The sequence below is a fragment of the Podarcis erhardii genome, assembly GCF_964252035.2.
Source record: "Podarcis erhardii genome assembly, chromosome: 4".
NCBI lineage: Eukaryota > Metazoa > Chordata > Lepidosauria > Squamata > Lacertidae > Podarcis > Podarcis erhardii.
This window is the reverse complement of record NC_138508.1, coordinates 9,741,866-9,760,265: the sequence shown is the minus strand read 5'-3', so window position 1 is coordinate 9,760,265 and position 18,400 is coordinate 9,741,866. Positions and strand designations below refer to the sequence as shown.

Here is an 18,400-nt window from a genome sequence, read left to right as displayed (position 1 = left end):
GGGCCTCATCAAACCTAAATCTGGGCCTGCCCCCGAGAGTTGTCTAATCCCCTGCAATGAAGGAATATGTAGGTGGCCTGTATGGGGATAAAACCCATGACCTGGAAGTTATCAGCATCACACTCTAATCAGCTGAGCTAACTTGTGGGTTTTTAACCAGCCAGGTGTCAACTGCGTGTGGATGAAACTACATGAGCTGAACGTGCACCAGATATGATCATGCTGTAAAAAGGTAAAGGGACCCCTGACCATTAGGTCCAGTCGTGACCGACTCTGGGGTTCTGGCGCTCATCTTGCTTTCTTGGCTGAGGGAGCCGGTGTACAGCTTCCGGGTCATGTGGCCAGCAGGACTAAGCCTCTTCTGGCGAACCAGAGCAGCGCATGGAAACGCCGTTTACCTTCCCGCTGGAGTGGTATCTATTTATCTACTTGCACTTTGATGTGCTTTCGAACTGCTAGATTGGCAGGAGCTGGGACCGAAAAACAGGAGCTCACCCCATCGTGGGGATTTGAACCGCCGACCTTCTGATCGGCAAGTCCTAGGCTCTGTGGTTTAACCCACAGCGCCACCCACGTCCCTGTGATCACGCTGTAATAATTAGCAAATAAATAACCCACCTTACGTGCTACAAGTTCCAAGGTCAGTCCCTTGCACCTGTGTTTCAAAGAAGAGTTGCTGACAAGGCAAGGCTATCTGAAACAACTCTCTGACTCGGTACCTTCATGTGATTTAGAAACCCAAGATCTCTGCTGAATCCATTGTTTCCCCCAATGGTCTTGTAAGGGGGAACTGGAAAGAAGGAGGGACTCGCGGGTGGGAGAAGACGAACGTGTGGAAAAAGAAGCAGAAGCGAAGGTGGGAAACTTCTCTTGCGTCCCACTTAACAGGATGATGGGGATAATTAGGGAGAATGTTCCATTGTCTATGATGTTATGCATGCAGTTGCATCATGCGCCGCAGGGAACAATTTCATGCCAGCAGGTGGATGCATTGGTTAACTGAAGAGGATGTGTCCATTTTGACCTAACGATCATTCCCCAATTAGCATCCTCCCCCTACGGGTGAATTCCTGGGGGGAGTCAAATGACTGAAACAGGTCTATGCAAAACGCTCACCCCACCCACCCAAATGAGGGCATGGTGGTGCTTTGAAAGCTTTAAGTGGAAACCTGGGACTCGTTCTTAGTTATGCTGGGGCCATGTTGGAAAAAAGAAAGCCTGTTTTCGTTTATGCTCTTTCTTTCCTTCCTCTTTTTCAACAACAACAAAAATGTTGAAACTGGAAGCGGTCCTGAACCAAAGTCCTGAAATCTAAACACACCCAAGCTTTAGGGAGCATTCGTAGCTTGAATGCGCCCTGCCCTCTTGGATTCTCCCAGAACCCTCCCAGATTCTGCAAACGGCCAAGTTGCACAAGGCCTAGATGGGAAGAAGAAGAAGAGTTTGGATTTGATATCCCGCTTTATCACTATCCAAAGGAGTCTCAAAGCGGCTCACAATCTCCTTTCCCTTCCTCCCCTACAACAAACACTCTGTGAGGTGAGTGAGGTTGAGACACTTCAAAGAAGTGTGACTGGCCCAAGGTCACCCAGCAGCTGCATGTTGAGGAGCGGAGACGCGAACCCGGTTCCCCAGATTACGAGACTACCGCTCTTAACCACTACACCACACTGGCTCTCTGGAACCAATAGCTTTAAACTGCACAGAATTGGTGCGCAACTCTGCATCTTGAGAATTACGTTTCCAATGGGCCAGCGCTATTGCGTAGATAGCTGTCCCCTCATGATTATCTCTGCTGTGGTTTTGCTAAGCAAAAGAAATACAACCTGGAGAGGAAGATAAATCTTGACAGGAACCGGTTTGCGAAACAGCTCCGCCAATTTATGAGCGCCAGTAACAAGCATGTGCTGAACTGGGGAGAAAATATGGTTTCTGTTCAGCTTTGGGGATGGAACTTCCTTGTAAGGAAAACCCTGTTTAACCTTATCTTTTAAATGAGGCCCTTCGAGTTTCCTAGCACCAGCCTCCCACCTTCTTCCTAAAACATTCACCAACAGTTTTGAAATACAGTGGTGCCTCGCAAGACAAAATTAATCCGTTCTGCGAGTCTCTTCGTCTTGCGAAGCACGGCTATTAGCGGCTTTAAGAAAAAGGAAACAAACTCGCAAGAACTCGCAAGACGTTTCGTCTTGCGAAGCAAGCCCATAGGGAAATTCGTCTTGCGAAGCACCTCAAAAGACGGAAAACTCTTTCGTCTAGCGAGTTTTTCGTCTTGTGAGGCATTCGTCTTGCGGGGCACCACTGTAAGCGGTAAATGATACCAGACTAGGATGCAGTTAATGGAAAGGGAAATGGAGAATAGGGGAAAGAGTGAAAGACAAAGCAGGAATATCTCTGCCCTTCACTGGAAAGGGTGAAACAACTTAGGTTTCCAAAAAATAAATAAATCAGTTGATTCAATTCTCTATGAAATGAGCAATTATACTTGGAAAGTCAAATGCTTAACTTTCCCCCATCCCTTTTAGATTAGTGAGCTCTGGTTTGGTTTGTGGAACAGCTATGGGGAAGAGCCAAAGCCAGGGATGTAAGGAGGTAGTGATTTTCATATTGCCCTATGTTCATTGCAATCTGCACTTTCTGTTCTGCTACAGTTTTGCTTCCATTAAAACCTGCTTCATTCATCTCCTTATATGCTACAGGCTGTGCATTTTAACAGAAGGCAAACTGTAGAAACATTAATTGGTTGTGTGATATTTGCAGACTAATAATAATAATAATAATAATAATAATAATAATAAATTATTTATACCCCATCCTTCCCAATTCAGAAAACCGGGCTCAGGGCGGCTAACGACAAATTTAAAACACTTAATTGATGCAACAAAAAACAGCATAAAATACAGTATAAAATGGGGATAACAATAAATTCAAAAATCAATTTAAGGGAAAAATCCGTCTGTCAGGCCTGCCGCTAGGTCCCAGCTCACAGAGGACCAGCGCCCAGTGGATGTCATATACAAAAGTCTTTATTGAAGTTTAGTTTCCATTTCCAAGCTCTGGGCGCGCAGACCCACGTCTTGACGCTAGACCGGCTAAGTTCCCTCTGACTCGCTGCTGAACCCACACCAGTTTAAGATTCTAGCCTTGCTCCACCTCCTACGCTGTTCTTTCCTCCTCTGGGTCCTTCTGCCCTCTGATCTTACCTCCTTCCTGGATTCCTCTGACGCTGACCCCCCTGAGTCTCGCCCTTCCTTTCGGCGGGCTTTAGGACCTGGCTCCCTGTCAGGACTCCCTGCTGTGCCACTCTCCTGTACATTTGAACTTGGCGCGCGCGCCCAGCCGGTAACTTTCCTTCTGACCGTTTCCCCGCTCCCTGATGTGGGCGTTGCCAAGCCTGACTCCTCTCCTCCCGCTGGAGATGAGAACACTGGTCCCGACTCCTGGGACTCCCCCTCCCCACTGCGCTCTGGTGGAGAAGCTGGTCCTGATTTCCAACTGCTGCTCAGGGACTCCCCGCTGGCCCCTCCCTCCTGGGGCTTCCCCCCTGGAACCCCCCTCGCTCTGGCCATCGGTGCTCCCTTCTGTGAGTCCTCCGATTCGCTAGAGAGGCTTGTGGATTGACTCTGCCCACTGTCACTGCCTGCTCCCCCTTCGTACTCCTCCTCCTCACTTTCGATTTGCTCACTCTGCTTTGCCTCTGCTCCTGAACCCCTGACACCGTCCAATAAACATTAGATGATCACCAGAGTTAGCTGGCTAAATTAGTCCTATTTGGGCCAGCTGGGAGACCAGGGGAGAATTAGCTGTGGGATCCCAGAGCAGGTAATCTAAAAAGAAGCAGGAATCTCTGGTAGCGGGCACTTGGGAGTTCTTTTCAAACAGCCATTGGGATGCCCATGCCAATCAGAATAAACTACACTGGCGTAAATGGGAAAACAGTTGAATTTAGCACACGGTATTCATCTACGCTCCTTTGTTCTTTGGCATGATGTGATCTTTGCTGCCTGGATAAGTCGAAGACAAGAAAGGAAAGGGGGAGGAAACAAATTCTGAACAAAGCAGAAGAGTTTGCAGGGTGGTGAAGGGAGAGACGGATTCTTATCTGGAACATAGATATCAGAAGATTGCATCTGCCGGCCAGGCTAAAGGTCCACCATGCTGTTTCCTACTGCAGAAGAGATGTCTTTTCTGGGAAGCCCATCATTGTAGGGCATGAGGGCAATGGCGGAAAGAGTGTGGTGTGGTGTGTTGTTGTTGTTGTTTAGTCGTTTATTCATGTCCGACTCTTTGTGACCCCCTGGACCAGAGCACACCAGGCACTCCTGTCTTCCACTGCTTCCTGCAGTTTGGTCAAACTCATGCTGGTAGCTTCGAGAACACTATACAACCATCTCGTCCTCTGTCGTCCCCTTCTCCTTGTGCCCTCCATCTTTCCCAACATCAGGGTCTTTTCCAGGGAGTCTTCTCTTCTCATGAGGTGGCCAAAGTACTGGAGCCTCAGCTTCACGATCTGTCCTTCCAGTGAGCACTCAGGGCTGATTTCCTTCAGAATGGATCGGTTTGATCTTCTTGCAGTCCATGGGACTCTCAAGAGTCTCCTCCAGCACCAGAATTCAAAAGCATCAATTCTTTGGCGATCAGCCTTCTTTATGGTCCAGCTCTCACTTCCATACATCACTACTGGGAAAACCAGAGCTTTAACTATACGGACCTTTGTCGGCAAGGTGATGTCTCTGCTTTTTAAGATGCTGTGTGTCTTAACATCTGCAGATTCAGGGCTGTGGTCCTAGTCTAAACATGAGAAGAACAGAAGATGAGCCTGTTGGATCAGGCCAATGGGCCATCTAGTCTAGCACCCTGTTGGCCAACCTGATGCCTTCAAGTAGGACCTGAGCTCAAGAACACTTGTGTTCCTGAACAACTGGTATTCAGAGGCGTAGGGCCTCTAGCAGTGGAAGAAGAACATAGTTGTGATGACCTCCATGAATTTGTCTAATCCAGTGTTTCCCAACCTTGGGCCTCCAGCTGTTTTTGAACTACAATTCCCATCATCCCTAACCACTGGTCTTGCTAGCTAGGGATGATGGGAGTTGTAGGCCAAAAACATCTGGAGGCCCAAGGTTGGGAAACACTGGTCTAATCCTCTCACGCCTTTCACCCCACGCTTCTCTCCTACAAATCACACCCTTCCCTGCTGATGATTTTCTGGCAATCCAGGGGGTTTACAGTCACGAAAGTTCCTCCCGAACCCTCCACCTTCTCCCGCACGCCTGTTTTCAGCTTGTGAACCTTTGCTCCAAATATTTGTCTTCTCGGCTAATTTGTGTAGGAGGGATTGCGCTGAGGTTTGCTGCCGGCGGCCATCCTGGCTCGCAGGGGTGTCTTTCGAGAGACGCCTTCAGTCCAGCACTAGACAAACATGCAGCATGTGGCCGCAAATTGTGGGTTTTTGGCTCCGGGGGGGGGGGGACGTTCTGCAATGAACGAGGCTCACCGAGCCTTCCAGAGATCTGTAAATATTTGCATGCATCTCTTCTCCCCCCTTAGACCACCCCACACCCCTGGAAAAAAAAGAAGTGGGTGATGAGAACGGCCGGCTTAAGAGAGCCAGGAAAGGGGAGGGAGAGTTAAACCTGGATAGGAACTCAAATCTGAAATAACAAACAGGAGGCCAGGCTGAGTCAGAAATAAATAAAAGGACAGGCCGAGAACGAGATCTCAGCACTTCATTAATCCCATAACTTCTCATAAGCATTACCTCATGAGGAATTTCATACAAATCTCTTCGGATTCATTTCCATCCATAAACCGATGGTCCACGGCGTAGGGTCCAGCAATCCTCAGCTCCACCACCACCTCGCTTTCCCTCCCCTGCTTCTCGCCAACCAGATCTCATGTTGAATTACGGCCGTGTCCAAAGCGATGGAGCACGCCAGGCTGTTTTGGAAGCGACGTGGAAGCCGTTTGTAAAGAGAGAGAGAAAAAAAACCCACAGCTTTTTCACATCCATTGGACCTTGTGTTTATTGGCAGTTGGCACCGTGCAGCTGCAACCAGAAACTGAGCCCAGAATGGCGCTGCTGTGAAGTTTGGATCACGGTTGAGAGGGGGCGATGCATGGCCTTGTGTGGTATTTGGGGGGGGGGTTGCTGGAGGAATGAGATTTAGGGCTTGCCAAAAAATTCTTTGCTTCGGCCTAGTATACCTGAAGGAGTGTCTCTACCCCCATCATTCTGCTCATACTTGGAGGTCCAGCGCCGAGGGCCTTCTGGCAGTTCCCTCTCTGCGAGAAATGAGGTTACAGGGAACCAGGCAGAGTGGTGGCACCCGCACTATAGAACGCCCTCCCATCAGATGTCAAGGAAATACAGTGGTACCTTGGGTTACATACGCTTCAGGTTACAGACTCCGCTAACCCAGAAATAGTACCTCGGGTTAAGAACTTTGCTTCAGGATGAGAACAGAAATTGCACGGCAGCAGTGGGAGGTCCCATTAGCTAAAGTGGTACCTCAGGTTAAGAACAGTTTCAGGTTAAGACAGGACCTCCAGAACGAATTAAGTTCTTAACCCAAGGTACCACGGTATCCGACTTTTAGAAGACATCTGAAGGGAACCCTGTTTAGGGAAGATTTTAATGTTTGAAGTTTTATTCTGTTTCTAATGTTCTGTTGAAAGCCACCCAGAGTGGCTGGGGAAACCCAGCCAGATGAGACTAGACCAGGGGTAGGCGATACCCATTTTTTGTAGAGAATTCTGATTGGGTTCACATTTAAAGGACAATCTAAGACCACATTATCGTCACCAAATGTTGCATGGTGGTTCCTGAGGTCAGGGAGCAGGTTTTTGTCTATGTTTGAATACAGTTAGGTGCCATTTTGAATCAACATGGCGGGCAGAACCTTTCAGAACCGCACTGATTTTGGGGTTTCTTAGAATCCCCAAGCAACACCAGATATGAGGCTGCTGCAGCTTTGCATTAGGGGAAATTGCTTTGCAAACAAAAATTGTGTGTATTAGGAGAAATTCACACAGGAATGCTGATGAATTTGCATGAGGACCTTTTTAAGAAAAGGGGGGAACTGATTTGGCAGTGTGAAGAACTGAACTTAAGGCCGGCAAAGTAAGAAGCTGAGAGAAACGGAAAACTGACAGAATGTTCCCATCACTAACTAAAAACCCCACCATCCCTGATCCTAGACAAAGCTGTGTGGGGCTCATGTGAGTTGTCCCCCAAAATTGGGGTGGGGAATTACATTTCTCACCCCTGGAGTAGACAGCACTGAGCTCAATAGACAAATAGTCTGATCTGGCATAAAGCACATTCTTATATTCGTGTGGTCACGGCAAAAGGCAGCGTTTTGAGGGGGGATTCCCTCCACCCCAATATTAAGAAAAGAACAGCACCCCTTTGAGCAGAAAGAAAAACAACTCCCTCAGCTGCATTGCAAGAATTGCCCTGCTGGGATGGCTTCCTTTAATGTGGCAGTTCAAAGGAGACAAGTGTTTTCACCCCTCTTCACATGTCCCCTGAAAGATTATAGGAACACAGTGAAAACTGCCTCCCCCTTCCTTTCAAAGCAGTATCCTTGTTCTGGTGATTCCATCAGCAGACCCTCCAAGCAGGGGCGCCGACTTATAAAAAATATTGGGGGGGCCCATACCGGGGTCCTGCCCCGGGAAATTTTCTAAATTTTAGATGAAAATTAGTGAGTTTTAAAGTTTTTAAAAAGTATTTTAGAGTCATATGATCAACGTTAGAACCCCGAAAACTCAACTCTCTATAACTCCACACTCCGGGAAACTCGACAAGGCTGAAACACTTTTTGGCTTTGAAAAAAGAAACAAAACATAAACACGCACGGTATTTTCGTAAAAAGCTAATTTAATTTAAAGTAACAATTATGCTTATAGACTATTACAGAGCAGTGAATATATAGCTCTGAAAAGACTGAAATGATATTTAAATAAATCCTAAACTATCATTAAAAGAATAAAACATAAAATATTGCTGTCGCACAGTAATAGCACTTTGATTAATAAGTGAAATAGCTAATTTAAGCTTACTTTGAATAAGGCTGAGGGTTCATTAAATAAAAATAATATCTCAAAGTTAATGCTTTAATACAGTTAATAAAGTTAATACAATATGCCTAATACTGTATGTAAATACTGTAATACTGTATGTAAATAATGGGCTTTAATTGGGTCTTACACCCTAAAAATATTTAAGTATTTGAAAATAACTAATACAGTACTATAGTAATATAGAAATACAGTACTAAACTAGTACTAATATTTCAAAACTGAAAATTTAACATTCTGTATGTATTTAATTCTCTATTTTATAAAAAATTTTAATATCTGACAGTGAGTTTGGAGTAGCCCAATGCAAAAATCCTGAGGATCCATGTGGATCCGTGCTTTGTAACCACGTTTTTGCACCACTGTGACCCTAGGCAACAGTGGGTGCGTGATTTTTTTGGTGCAAGATGTAGCCATGGACATGCTATGTGATCTGATGGTGAACTTGGGGTGACCCAGTGCAAAGATCCTGTGGATCCATGCTTTGTAACCACGTTTTTGCACCATTGCAGCCCCAGGCAACAGTGGGTGCGTGATTTTTTTGGTACAGACTGTAGCCATGGACATGCTATGTGATCTGATGGTGAATTTGGGGTGACCCAATGCAAAAATCCTGAGGATCCATGTGGATCCGTGCTTTGTAACCACGTTTTTGCACCACTGTGACCCTAGGCAACAGTGGGTGCGTGATTTTTTTGGTGCAAGATGTAGCCATGAACATGCTATGTGATCTGATGGTGAATTTGGGGTGACCCAATGCAAAAATCCTGAGGATCCATGTGGATCCGTGCTTTGTAACCACGTTTTAAATGGGGAGGGAAGGAAAAACACAGAAGGGACAAGAAGCACAAGAGGGGTGTGCGGAGAAGCAGCTGGCTAAGAATGCAGGGAAGGAGTTTAACGGGGTGGGGGGGAGGAAAGGAAGGCAAAAGTCCCGGTCCCCCCAAGCCAGCCCCCCCTGTCTCTCTCTCCCACCTGCGAGTCCCTAGAGCACGGAGAGGAGGAGGAGGTGGGCTGGAGCCTGCACGCAGTGTGACTAGGAAAGAATTAGAAGGAAGGACTCGATCCTTTCCTTAACCCTCTGCTTGCCAGGAGGGCAGGGGATTCCCTGCTCTTTGTTGAGTTTGAGCAAAAGCAGCAACAGAAGCGGGTGGGCAGTAAGACCCTGAGGCAGAATGCAGGAAAGCAGCAGCTTCTGCCTTCCCTCTGCCCGACCGACCGATCTTATTTTTGCCTGATTTTTGCCTATTTTTGCCCCTGCGCTCCGGCTCCAGGGACCACACATTCGCTCAATAACACGCACAGACATTTCCCCTTACTTTTTAGGAGAAAAAATCTGTGTGTTATAGAGCGAAACTTACAGTAATAATTTTCTTAAATTATTGGGGGGGCAGAGCCCCCCCAAACGAATTTTTGAGGGGGCTCGGGCCCCCTCAGGCCCCATGGAGTCGGCGCCTATGCCTCCAAGTGTCCCTATTTTGCAGGGGCAGCCCTAGATTTATATTAGCTGTCCCAGTTTCTGATTTGATCCAGGAATGTCCTGCTTTTCCTTAGGACGTTCCTGTTTTCATCAGAGAAATGTTGGAGGGTACGGAATAGAATGTCCCTATTATCATCAGAAAAGGGTTGGAGGATATGGAATAGGGTGTCCCTATTTCCATCAGAGAAATGTTAGGGGGTATGGAATAGAATGTCCCTATTTTCATCAGAGAAACGTTGGAGGATATGGAATAGGGTGTCCCTATTTTCATCAGAGAAATGTTAGAGGTCATGGAACAGAATGTCCCTATTTTCATCAGAGAAATGTTGGAGGGTGTGGAATAGACTGTCCCTATTTTCATTAGAGAAATGTTGGAGGGTATGGAATAGACTGTCCCTATTTTCATCAGAGAAATGTTGGAGGGTATGGAATAGAGTGCCCCTATTTTCATCAGAGAAATATTAGAAGGTATGAATTTCATGTCCTTATTTTCATCAGAGAAATGTTAGGGGGTATGGAATAGGATGTCCCTATTTTCATTAGAGAAATGTTGAGGGTACAGAATAGGGTGTCCCTATTTTCATCAGAGAAACGTCGGAGGGTATGGATTACATGTCCCTATTTTCATTAGAGAAAAGTTGGAGGGTATGGAATAGGGTGTCCCTATTTTCATTAGAGAAATGTTGAGGGTACAGAATAGGGTGTCCCTATTTTCATCAGAGAAACGTTGGAGGGTATGGATTACATGTCCCTATTTTCATCAGAGAAACGTTGGAGGGTATGGACTAGGACGTCCCTATTTCCATCAGAAAATTTTGGAAGGTGTGCATCAGCCCCTTCCAGTTTGGAGGCGTGAGCACCCACAACAAGAGTGTCCTGATCCAAATTCAGTGCCCGGAAAAGTGGGATGCTGCAACCTGTGCAAATGCTGCAATTTCGGCAGACGTGTCTCTGTTTGTGTCCTGTCTCCTCTTCCTGCAATGTCAGGGGGAGACCATGCATTGCGTTTGAGGATAGAAACGTAGGACGTCACTTTCTGCTAAACTGGACTATTGGTCCTTCTTGGAAGAGGCTGTCCAAGGTTCCAATCAGGGGATATTCCCAGCCCTCCATGGAGAGATGCTGAGGATTGGACTTGGGCCCTTCTGCATGCGAAACAGATGCTCTACGGCTGAGCTACAGCCCTTTCCCCGAAAGGGAAAAGTCTTCCCAGGCGGAGATGCTTTTGGCTGCTTCCAACCTGATGATGTATTGGTTCCCTTCCAGCTCCCAGTCCCACAAGGAGCCTGATGGGCTTCGCAGCTGAGTTCCTCAGGCATCCTTCCCCACCCTCTAGTCTTTGGCATCCCGAGCTCATGACGTTTTCTCTCTTGCAGGCAATGCAACAAGACCTCCAACGGCAGCGACAGCTGTGACCTTATGTGCTGCGGCCGCGGCTACAACCCCTACATGGACAAGGTGGTGGAGCGCTGCCACTGCAAGTACCACTGGTGCTGTTACGTCACCTGCAAAAAGTGCGAGAGGACTGTCGAGAGATACGTGTGCAAGTGAGACCCCTTCTTGCGGCACTCGGCTCCCCTCTGGGCCCACAGACTTGAGACATCTGTGCCACATCCCCCACCCTCCTCCCCAGTGCTTTTCGGACAGGAGAAAAGCTTTCCGAACCCTGGACGATGTTTGCCTTGCTTTTTAAAACAAGAAACCCACAAGACTGTTGGAAAGCCATCGCAACGCTGGAATGACCAGACGATTCATAAATTGTCACCTTTGGGGAAGCATCTTTTGCAATCCATGGAGGACGGCGTGGCTAAAGCTGGCAAACAGGTGTTGGCGCTTGGATCTGCCTTGCCAAAACAACCACAAAGACCAAACTTGGTTCTTATATAGTGGACAACCGGCCTTCTTGTTATTGTTCAATACGTGGCCACTGAGTGCCTTCTGTGTGTGCTATGGGCTGGGGGAATGGGAAGCGGGTTGCCAGGAATGGGATAAAAACACATGGAAGTCAATACAGGAGAGCCTTTGTTTCTCTGTTGTAATGTAACATGACATTTGATAGCGGACAAAGGAAATTCTACAGTGTTTTACTGCAGAGGCTCTCCCTCTCCCTCTCTCCCTCTCTCCACTGGATCCCTTTTCACAACATCGTTCTTTTATTGGATGGGAGTGCCGTCAAAGGAGGAAAGATCCCCATAGTATTTTGCCCCCGTTTTCCCCATCCTTCTAGGGTTGAGTGACTGTGCCTGGTGTGAGCGATTGCTTTTGACCAGGAAACTTGGGTCTTCAGCTGTTTTTGGACTACAACTCCCATCATCCCTGACCGCTGGTCCTGCTAGCTAGGGATGATGGGAGTTGTAGTCCCAAAAACAGCTGGAGACCCAAGCTTGGGAAACCCTGCTTTCGACAGACGGTCACTTTGAGAAGCTGATGACGCAGCAGAAAGGAGCAGGCAAGGATCGAGCCCCGTTCCTCAAAAGTGAGCTCTCGCTGTTTTGAATTTCACGATGTTTCTCGCTATCTCTTCAGTTCTCTCTTGTGTGCCTTGCTCTGAGGCTCCTGCGCTTGCAGAGCATGTCCAGAAGGAGGCGGTATGCCATGCATCTGAATTGGCAGAGGGGGAGGGCGCAAACATCAAGAACAACACGGGAGAAACTTGGGGCACCTCCAGGCTGTCTTAGTTTTGTGGGTAGGATTCAGTTGCAGACCAGCAAAGACAGGTTGCACAATTGGAACCAAACTAGCAGTCTTGGGGACTGTTGCTGGAAGGAAAGTGATGGGGAAGAGCTCTTGCTGGTTGCCTAACCTCCCTGCAGGCAAATCAAGATGCATGCTCAATAAGCAGGCCATCTGGAAGTGCTCAAATCCTACACTTGCAGCAACCACTACCTCCCCCAGCTTTAGATTTGGGGCTGGGCAGTTGGAGGGTAGCCTCCCCCCAGAGTTGGCATCAGGTTTCTGGGAGCCCTGGGCACAGTTATCCTCTGGGGGATCCCCATTGCATACTGGGGGTCTCCCCAAGGAAGCTTATGAGGTGGCAGTGGGGAAGAGACCCTTGTGCTTTGATATTTTTCTGAGGACAGCGGGCACACTGCAAAGCAGAGCGCCCCCCTGAGGCTGTAGCTGCACGCTGCCTTCTTTTCTCTAGAATGCTTCTAAGTCCTGAAAGGGGAGAGGAGCTGCCACCTTGGCATCACGGCACACTTGCCAAGAAAGCCAAACAAAAGAAAACGATGCCAGCAACCAACATCAGCACCAGTGGGCACTTTGAGGTTGCCCTGGCAATTGCCTGAGCATGCTGGGTGCCGACGCCAGGCCTGGCTTCACCCCTGTCAGCCGTGAAAAGTCAGTGGAGCCTCAGGTTCAAGAGCAGTCTTTCTCGAAATACCAGTTGCTGGGAATACAGGGTCAGGGATGGCAACTGTTGTCTTTGTGGGATTCTGGGATACACCCGGTGGACCACTCCCGGGATCAGGATGCTGAGATTTCGTGCCAATCCAGTAGGGCTCTTCCTTATGCCCTGGCCCCAGACCTGCCAGCTACTGATCCTTGCATCGATCCACCTTGAAAGAGAGCTTCGGCGGCAAAGGACAATCTCATGCGTCCCACTCATGGTGGCAAGATATGGCTGGGAATGTGCATAATCTTGGATTGGTACCCAAAGTTAAGCTGTTATTATTCCTAAGCAGGGAATCGTGGCATGGCACTGCTGCAAGTGTGTAGCACAGATGGGACCTAAAATAACCACGGCAAGTGATGCGTTGAGGAAAACCACATGGCAGATTTTGTGGTTGTTGTTTTTTTAAAAAAATATATATAGTTATACAGTGGTACCTCAGGTTAAGTACTTAATTCGTTCTGGAGGTCCGTTCTTAGCCTGAAACTGTTCTTAGCCTGAAGCGCCACTTTAGCTAATGGTGGGGCCTCCTGCTGCCGTCGCGCCGCCGGAGCACGATTTCTGTTCTTATCCTGACGCACTATTTCTGGGTTAGCGGAGCCTGTAACCTGAAGCGTATGTAACCTGAAGTGTATGTAACCCGAGGTACCACTGTACAGTCGTACCTTGGAAGCCGAACGCCTTGGGAGTTGAATGTTTTGGCTCACGGATGCCACAAACCCGGAAGTGAGTGTTCTGGTTTGCGAAAGTTCTTTGGAACCCAAACGTCCGACGCGACTTCCCGATCTTCCGATTGGCTGCTCGGACTGTTTCGGGAGTCGGACGGACTTCCAGAATGGATTCTGTTCGACTCCTGAGGTACCACTGTATAGCCGAGTTCGAAGCTTGGAAGCTGGATCTAGCCAGTCCCTCAATCTGTCTCATTCACACATCACTTGCATTGCTTAAAAAAGTTCATAAAACACAGAGAAGTCTCGTTGGTAAAGGAAAAAACGGTTCTTTACTCATAGTTTCTTCAGATTTACAAGGATGGCTTTGGATTTTAAACCTTACATGGTGGGAGCTGGTTTCTCGTGGCTGCTTCATGCAAGAGAGGGGAAGGAAGAGTTTGGGAAGGGGAAGGGTATAGCTTGGGAATTTGGCAGGAAACCGCAAAGAATATTCATCCCTGACTATCTATTAGTCTCAGGGACACAGGTGGCGCTGTGGGTTAAACCACAGAGCCTAGGACTTGCCGATCAGAAGGTCGGCGGTTCGAATCCCCACAACGGGGTGAGCTCCCGTTGCTCTGTCCCAGCTCCTGCCAACCTAGCAGCTAGAAAGCACATCAAAGTGCAAGTAGATAAATAGGTACCATTCCAGCGGGAAGGTAAACGGCATTTCCGTGTGCTGCTCTGGTTCGCCAGAAGCGGCTTAGTCCTGCTGGCCACATGACCCGGAAGCTGTACACCGGCTCCCTCTGCCTGTAAAGCGAGATGAGCGCCGCAACCCCAGAGTCGGTCACGACTGGACCTAATGGTCAGGGGTCCCATTACCTTTACCTATTAGTCTCAGCCTTGCCCTCTCATGAACGGCAATGTTGCTTATACCCAACCACAGACAAGGAGAAAGGTTTGTGTTGGGCACACCTGGGCTGTGGGTGGTTCTGCTAGGCCAGGGATGAGAAAGGTGTGGACATGGGTCATCTCTGCCAACCCCCTGACCAGCAGGAATCACAACTAAAGAATTATCGCTGGTACCCTGAGTCTCACTGCAGTTGGTTCTGGAGGGGGGGTGCATGTTTGGGTGTGTATGCTAGCTACAGACAAAGAGTCTTGAGACCCCCACAGAAGGATATGCATGAATTTCAGACACTGACATTGTCCCTTATTGGCAGACCTCGCTGAAAACACTGGGACAGGCTGCACACGTTCCTGCCAGGATTAATCCCAGCACAGAACCACTATCTTTCGCAGGTGTACATATTTTGTTTTGTATGCGGAACATACAGAAATATTTATGAAAATATATCCGATGCTTTCCCCTCCCCCTATTCTACTTTATATATAAATATTATATATATTATATATATATATATTATAAGCAAGCTTAACAATGGTATGAAATAAAGGCTGGAATTGCACACAAATCTTGAGAATGCTTATTAGCCTGAAGCAATGCTTTTCCTAGGCAGACGCTGACAACTTGCGTCTCAGATGCCATTGGGGCAGTGTGGCATAGTGGCTAGAGTGCCAGGCTAGGAGCTGGGAGGCCAGGGTTCGAATCCCCACTCAGTTATGAAGCTCACTGGGTGACATTGGGGCCCGTCACTGCCTCTCAGCCTAACCTACCTCACAGGGTTGTTGTGAGAATAAAACGGGGGGGGGGGAGAGACTGAATATAAACGGAATGCATACATGAGCAGGGTCACATGATCATCACCTGCACCAGTGAAAAGCACTCTGGTATTTTTTTTTAAAAATAAATATTTATTAAACTTTTCCAGAAGAAATACATCGTAAAACAAAAAGAAAAAACAACAAAAATACATAAAGTACAAAAACAGAAAAAATAAAAACACATAAAATTTCCATTTACTTATTTTCTTTTAACTTATTTTCCAGACCTCCTCATACCTCCCTTCCTTATATTCCAGTTCAAATTATTAACTCAGCAAATTATTAGTTCTCGCCATTAATTTTGCTTATTTCAAAATCTTATTTTTCATATCTCTTAAAACATTACAGCTGGAAACCGCTTAACTTCTATCCAACATCATTCTAGCATTCCTTAATTTTGCAATATTTCTGAAGATAATCTTTGAATTTCTTCCAATCTTCTTCCGCCGACTCTTTTCCCTGGTCTCGGATTCTGCCGGTCATTTCTGCCAGTCCCATAGAAAAGCACTCTCTGGTAGATACTGGGAGTCCCAGGGCACTGGCGAAACCCACCATGGATGCTGGCTTGAATTTCCCGACCACCAAGAAATGCCCACCATCTAGGTCTCACAGTCCCCATGCCAATTTCCTACCACATCCACGAAGTAGCTTCACCCCAAGGCATTGTGGGGAATTTAAATGGCTGCTCTCAACCTCCTGTTGCACATTGGAACACTGTTATCCAGTATGTCTTTCAGGTCCCAACCACATAGGAACATAATACAATGGTACCTTGGGTTAAGAACTTAATTCATTGTAGAGGTCCGTTCTTAACCTGAAACTCTTCATAACCTGAGGTACCACTTTAGCGAATGGGGCCTCCCACTGCCACTGCGCTGCCGCAGGGTGATTTCTGTTCTCATCCTGAAGCAAAGTTCTTAACTCAAGGTACTATTTGTGGGTTAGCGGAGTCTGTAACCTGAAGCGTCTGTAACCCGAGGTACCACCGTATATTGGTGGGTGCACTAGAGAGCCCTTCATTGAGGTTCTCTTCTAGCCTGTATATGAAGGACATCAACAGAGGGACATAGGAAGCTGTTTCAAAAGAAAGTCCTTCTTCACCCAGTGCAAGGTTAAACTATGGAACTCACTGCCACAGGAGGCAGTGAGGGCCACCAACTTGGATGGCTTTAAAAGAAGGTTGGGCAAATGCATGGAGAAGACTAGAGATGGCTTCTAGCTATGGTGGCTATTCTCCGCCTCCACAGTTGGAGGCGGTAAGTTTACCAAATACCATTTGCTCGAAACTATAGGAGGGGAGCGTGTTCTTGGGTCCTGCTCATGGGCCTGCTTTGGAATATCTGGTCGGCCACTGTGTGAGCAGGATGATGGACCAGACAGGTAAGTTGGCTCCTTACCTCTCCTGCCCTGACCTAGCCACTGGGAGCCCTGGGCACAGTTATCCTCTGGGGGATCCCCATTGCATACTGGGGGTCTCCCCAAGGAAGCTTATGAGGTGGCAGTGGGGAAGAGACCCTTGTGCTTTGATATTTTTCTGAGGACAGCGGGCACACTGCAAAGCAGAGCGCCCCCCTGAGGCTGTAGCTGCACGCTGCCTTCTTTTCTCTAGAATGCTTCTAAGTCCTGAAAGGGGAGAGGAGCTGCCACCTTGGCATCACGGCACACTTGCCAAGAAAGTTGGCTCCTTACCTCTCCTGCCCTGACCTAGCCACTGTGATCTACACAACGGTCACCTCCAAGCTTGATTATTGTAACTCACTCTACGTGGGGCTGCCCTTGAGACTGACCCAAAAACTCCAGTGGGTGCAGAATGCCGAGGCGAGACTCCTTATGGGGTCTTCGCTGCAAGATCACATTCATCCGGTACTATACCAGCTGCACTGGCTCCCGGTGGAGTACAGGATCAGGTTCAAGGTGCTGGTTTTAACCTTTAAGGCCCTATATAGAATCATAGAATCCTAGAGTTGGAAGAGACCACAAGGGCCATTGAGTCCAACCCCCTGCCAAGCAGGAAACACCATCAGAGCACTCCTGACATATGGTTGTCAAGCCTCTGCTTAAAGACCTCCAAAGAAGGAGACTCCACCACACTCCTTGGCAGCAAATTCCACTGTCAAACAGCTCTTACTGTCAGGAAGTTCTTCCTAATGTTTAGGTGGAATCTTCTTTCTTGTAGTTTGGAACCATTGCTCCGTGTCCGCTTCTCTGGAGCAGCAGAAAACAACCTTTCTCCCTCCTCTATGTGACATCCTTTTATATATTTGAACATGGCTATCATATCACCCCTTAACCTCCTCTTCTCCAGGCTAAACATGCTAAACATGCCCAGCTCCCTTAGCCGTTCCTCATAAGGCATCGTTTCCAGGCCTTTGACCATTTTGGTTGCCCTCCTCTGGACATGTTCCAGTTTGTCAGTGTCCTTCTTGAACTGTGGTGCCCAGAACTGGACACAGTACTCCAGGTGAGGTCTGACCAGAGCAGAATACAGTGGCACTATTACTTCCCTTGATCTAGATGCTATACTCCTATTGATGCAGCCCAGAATTGCATTGGCTTTTTTAGCTGCCGCGTCACACTGTTGGCTCATGTCAAGTTTGTGGTCAACCAAGACTCCTAGATCCTTTTCACATGTACTGCTCTCAAGCCAGGTGTCACCCATCTTGTATTTGTGCCTCTCATTTTTTTTGCCCAAGTGCAATACTTTACATTTCTCCCTGTTAAAATTCATCATTGTTTGTTTTGGCCCAGTTCTGTCAAGGTCGTTTTGAAGTGTGATCCTGTCCTCTGGGGTGTTAGCCACCCCTCCCAGTTTGGTGTCATCTGCAAATTTGATCAGGATGCCCTTGAGTCCATCATCCAAGTCATTGATAAAGATGTTGAATAAGACTGGGCCCAAGACAGAACCCTCTGGCACCCCACAGGGCCCACAACCCCTGTGGCCTAGGACCCTCGTACCTACGGGACCGCCTCTCCAGGTATGTCCCACAGAGGACCTTATGGTCTTCAAACAAAAACATCTTGGAGGTCCCAGGCCACAGGGAGGTTAGGCTGGCCTCAACCAGAGCC

The 18,400-nt window shown here is 47.8% G+C and overlaps 1 protein-coding gene across 2 annotated transcripts in view; it reads left to right on the top strand.

Moving 5' to 3' along the window:
- The window catches only part of WNT11 (Wnt family member 11), a 69,003-nt gene extending 53,919 nt beyond the window's left edge, over positions 1–15,084 (top strand). The window contains exons 7-8 of one of the 2 annotated variants that reach the window (XR_014156157.1): positions 10,939–13,389; positions 13,616–15,084. Coding sequence is in view for 1 of the 2 variants with exons in the window: in XM_081860643.1 (XP_081716769.1) it covers positions 10,939–11,113 (175 nt within the window). In the remaining variant the exon portion in view is untranslated. Of the gene's footprint in view, positions 1–10,938 lie in introns of both variants that reach the window. The other variant, XM_081860643.1, reaches the window with a different exon arrangement.
- Positions 15,085–18,400: the final 3,316 nt, after the last annotated feature.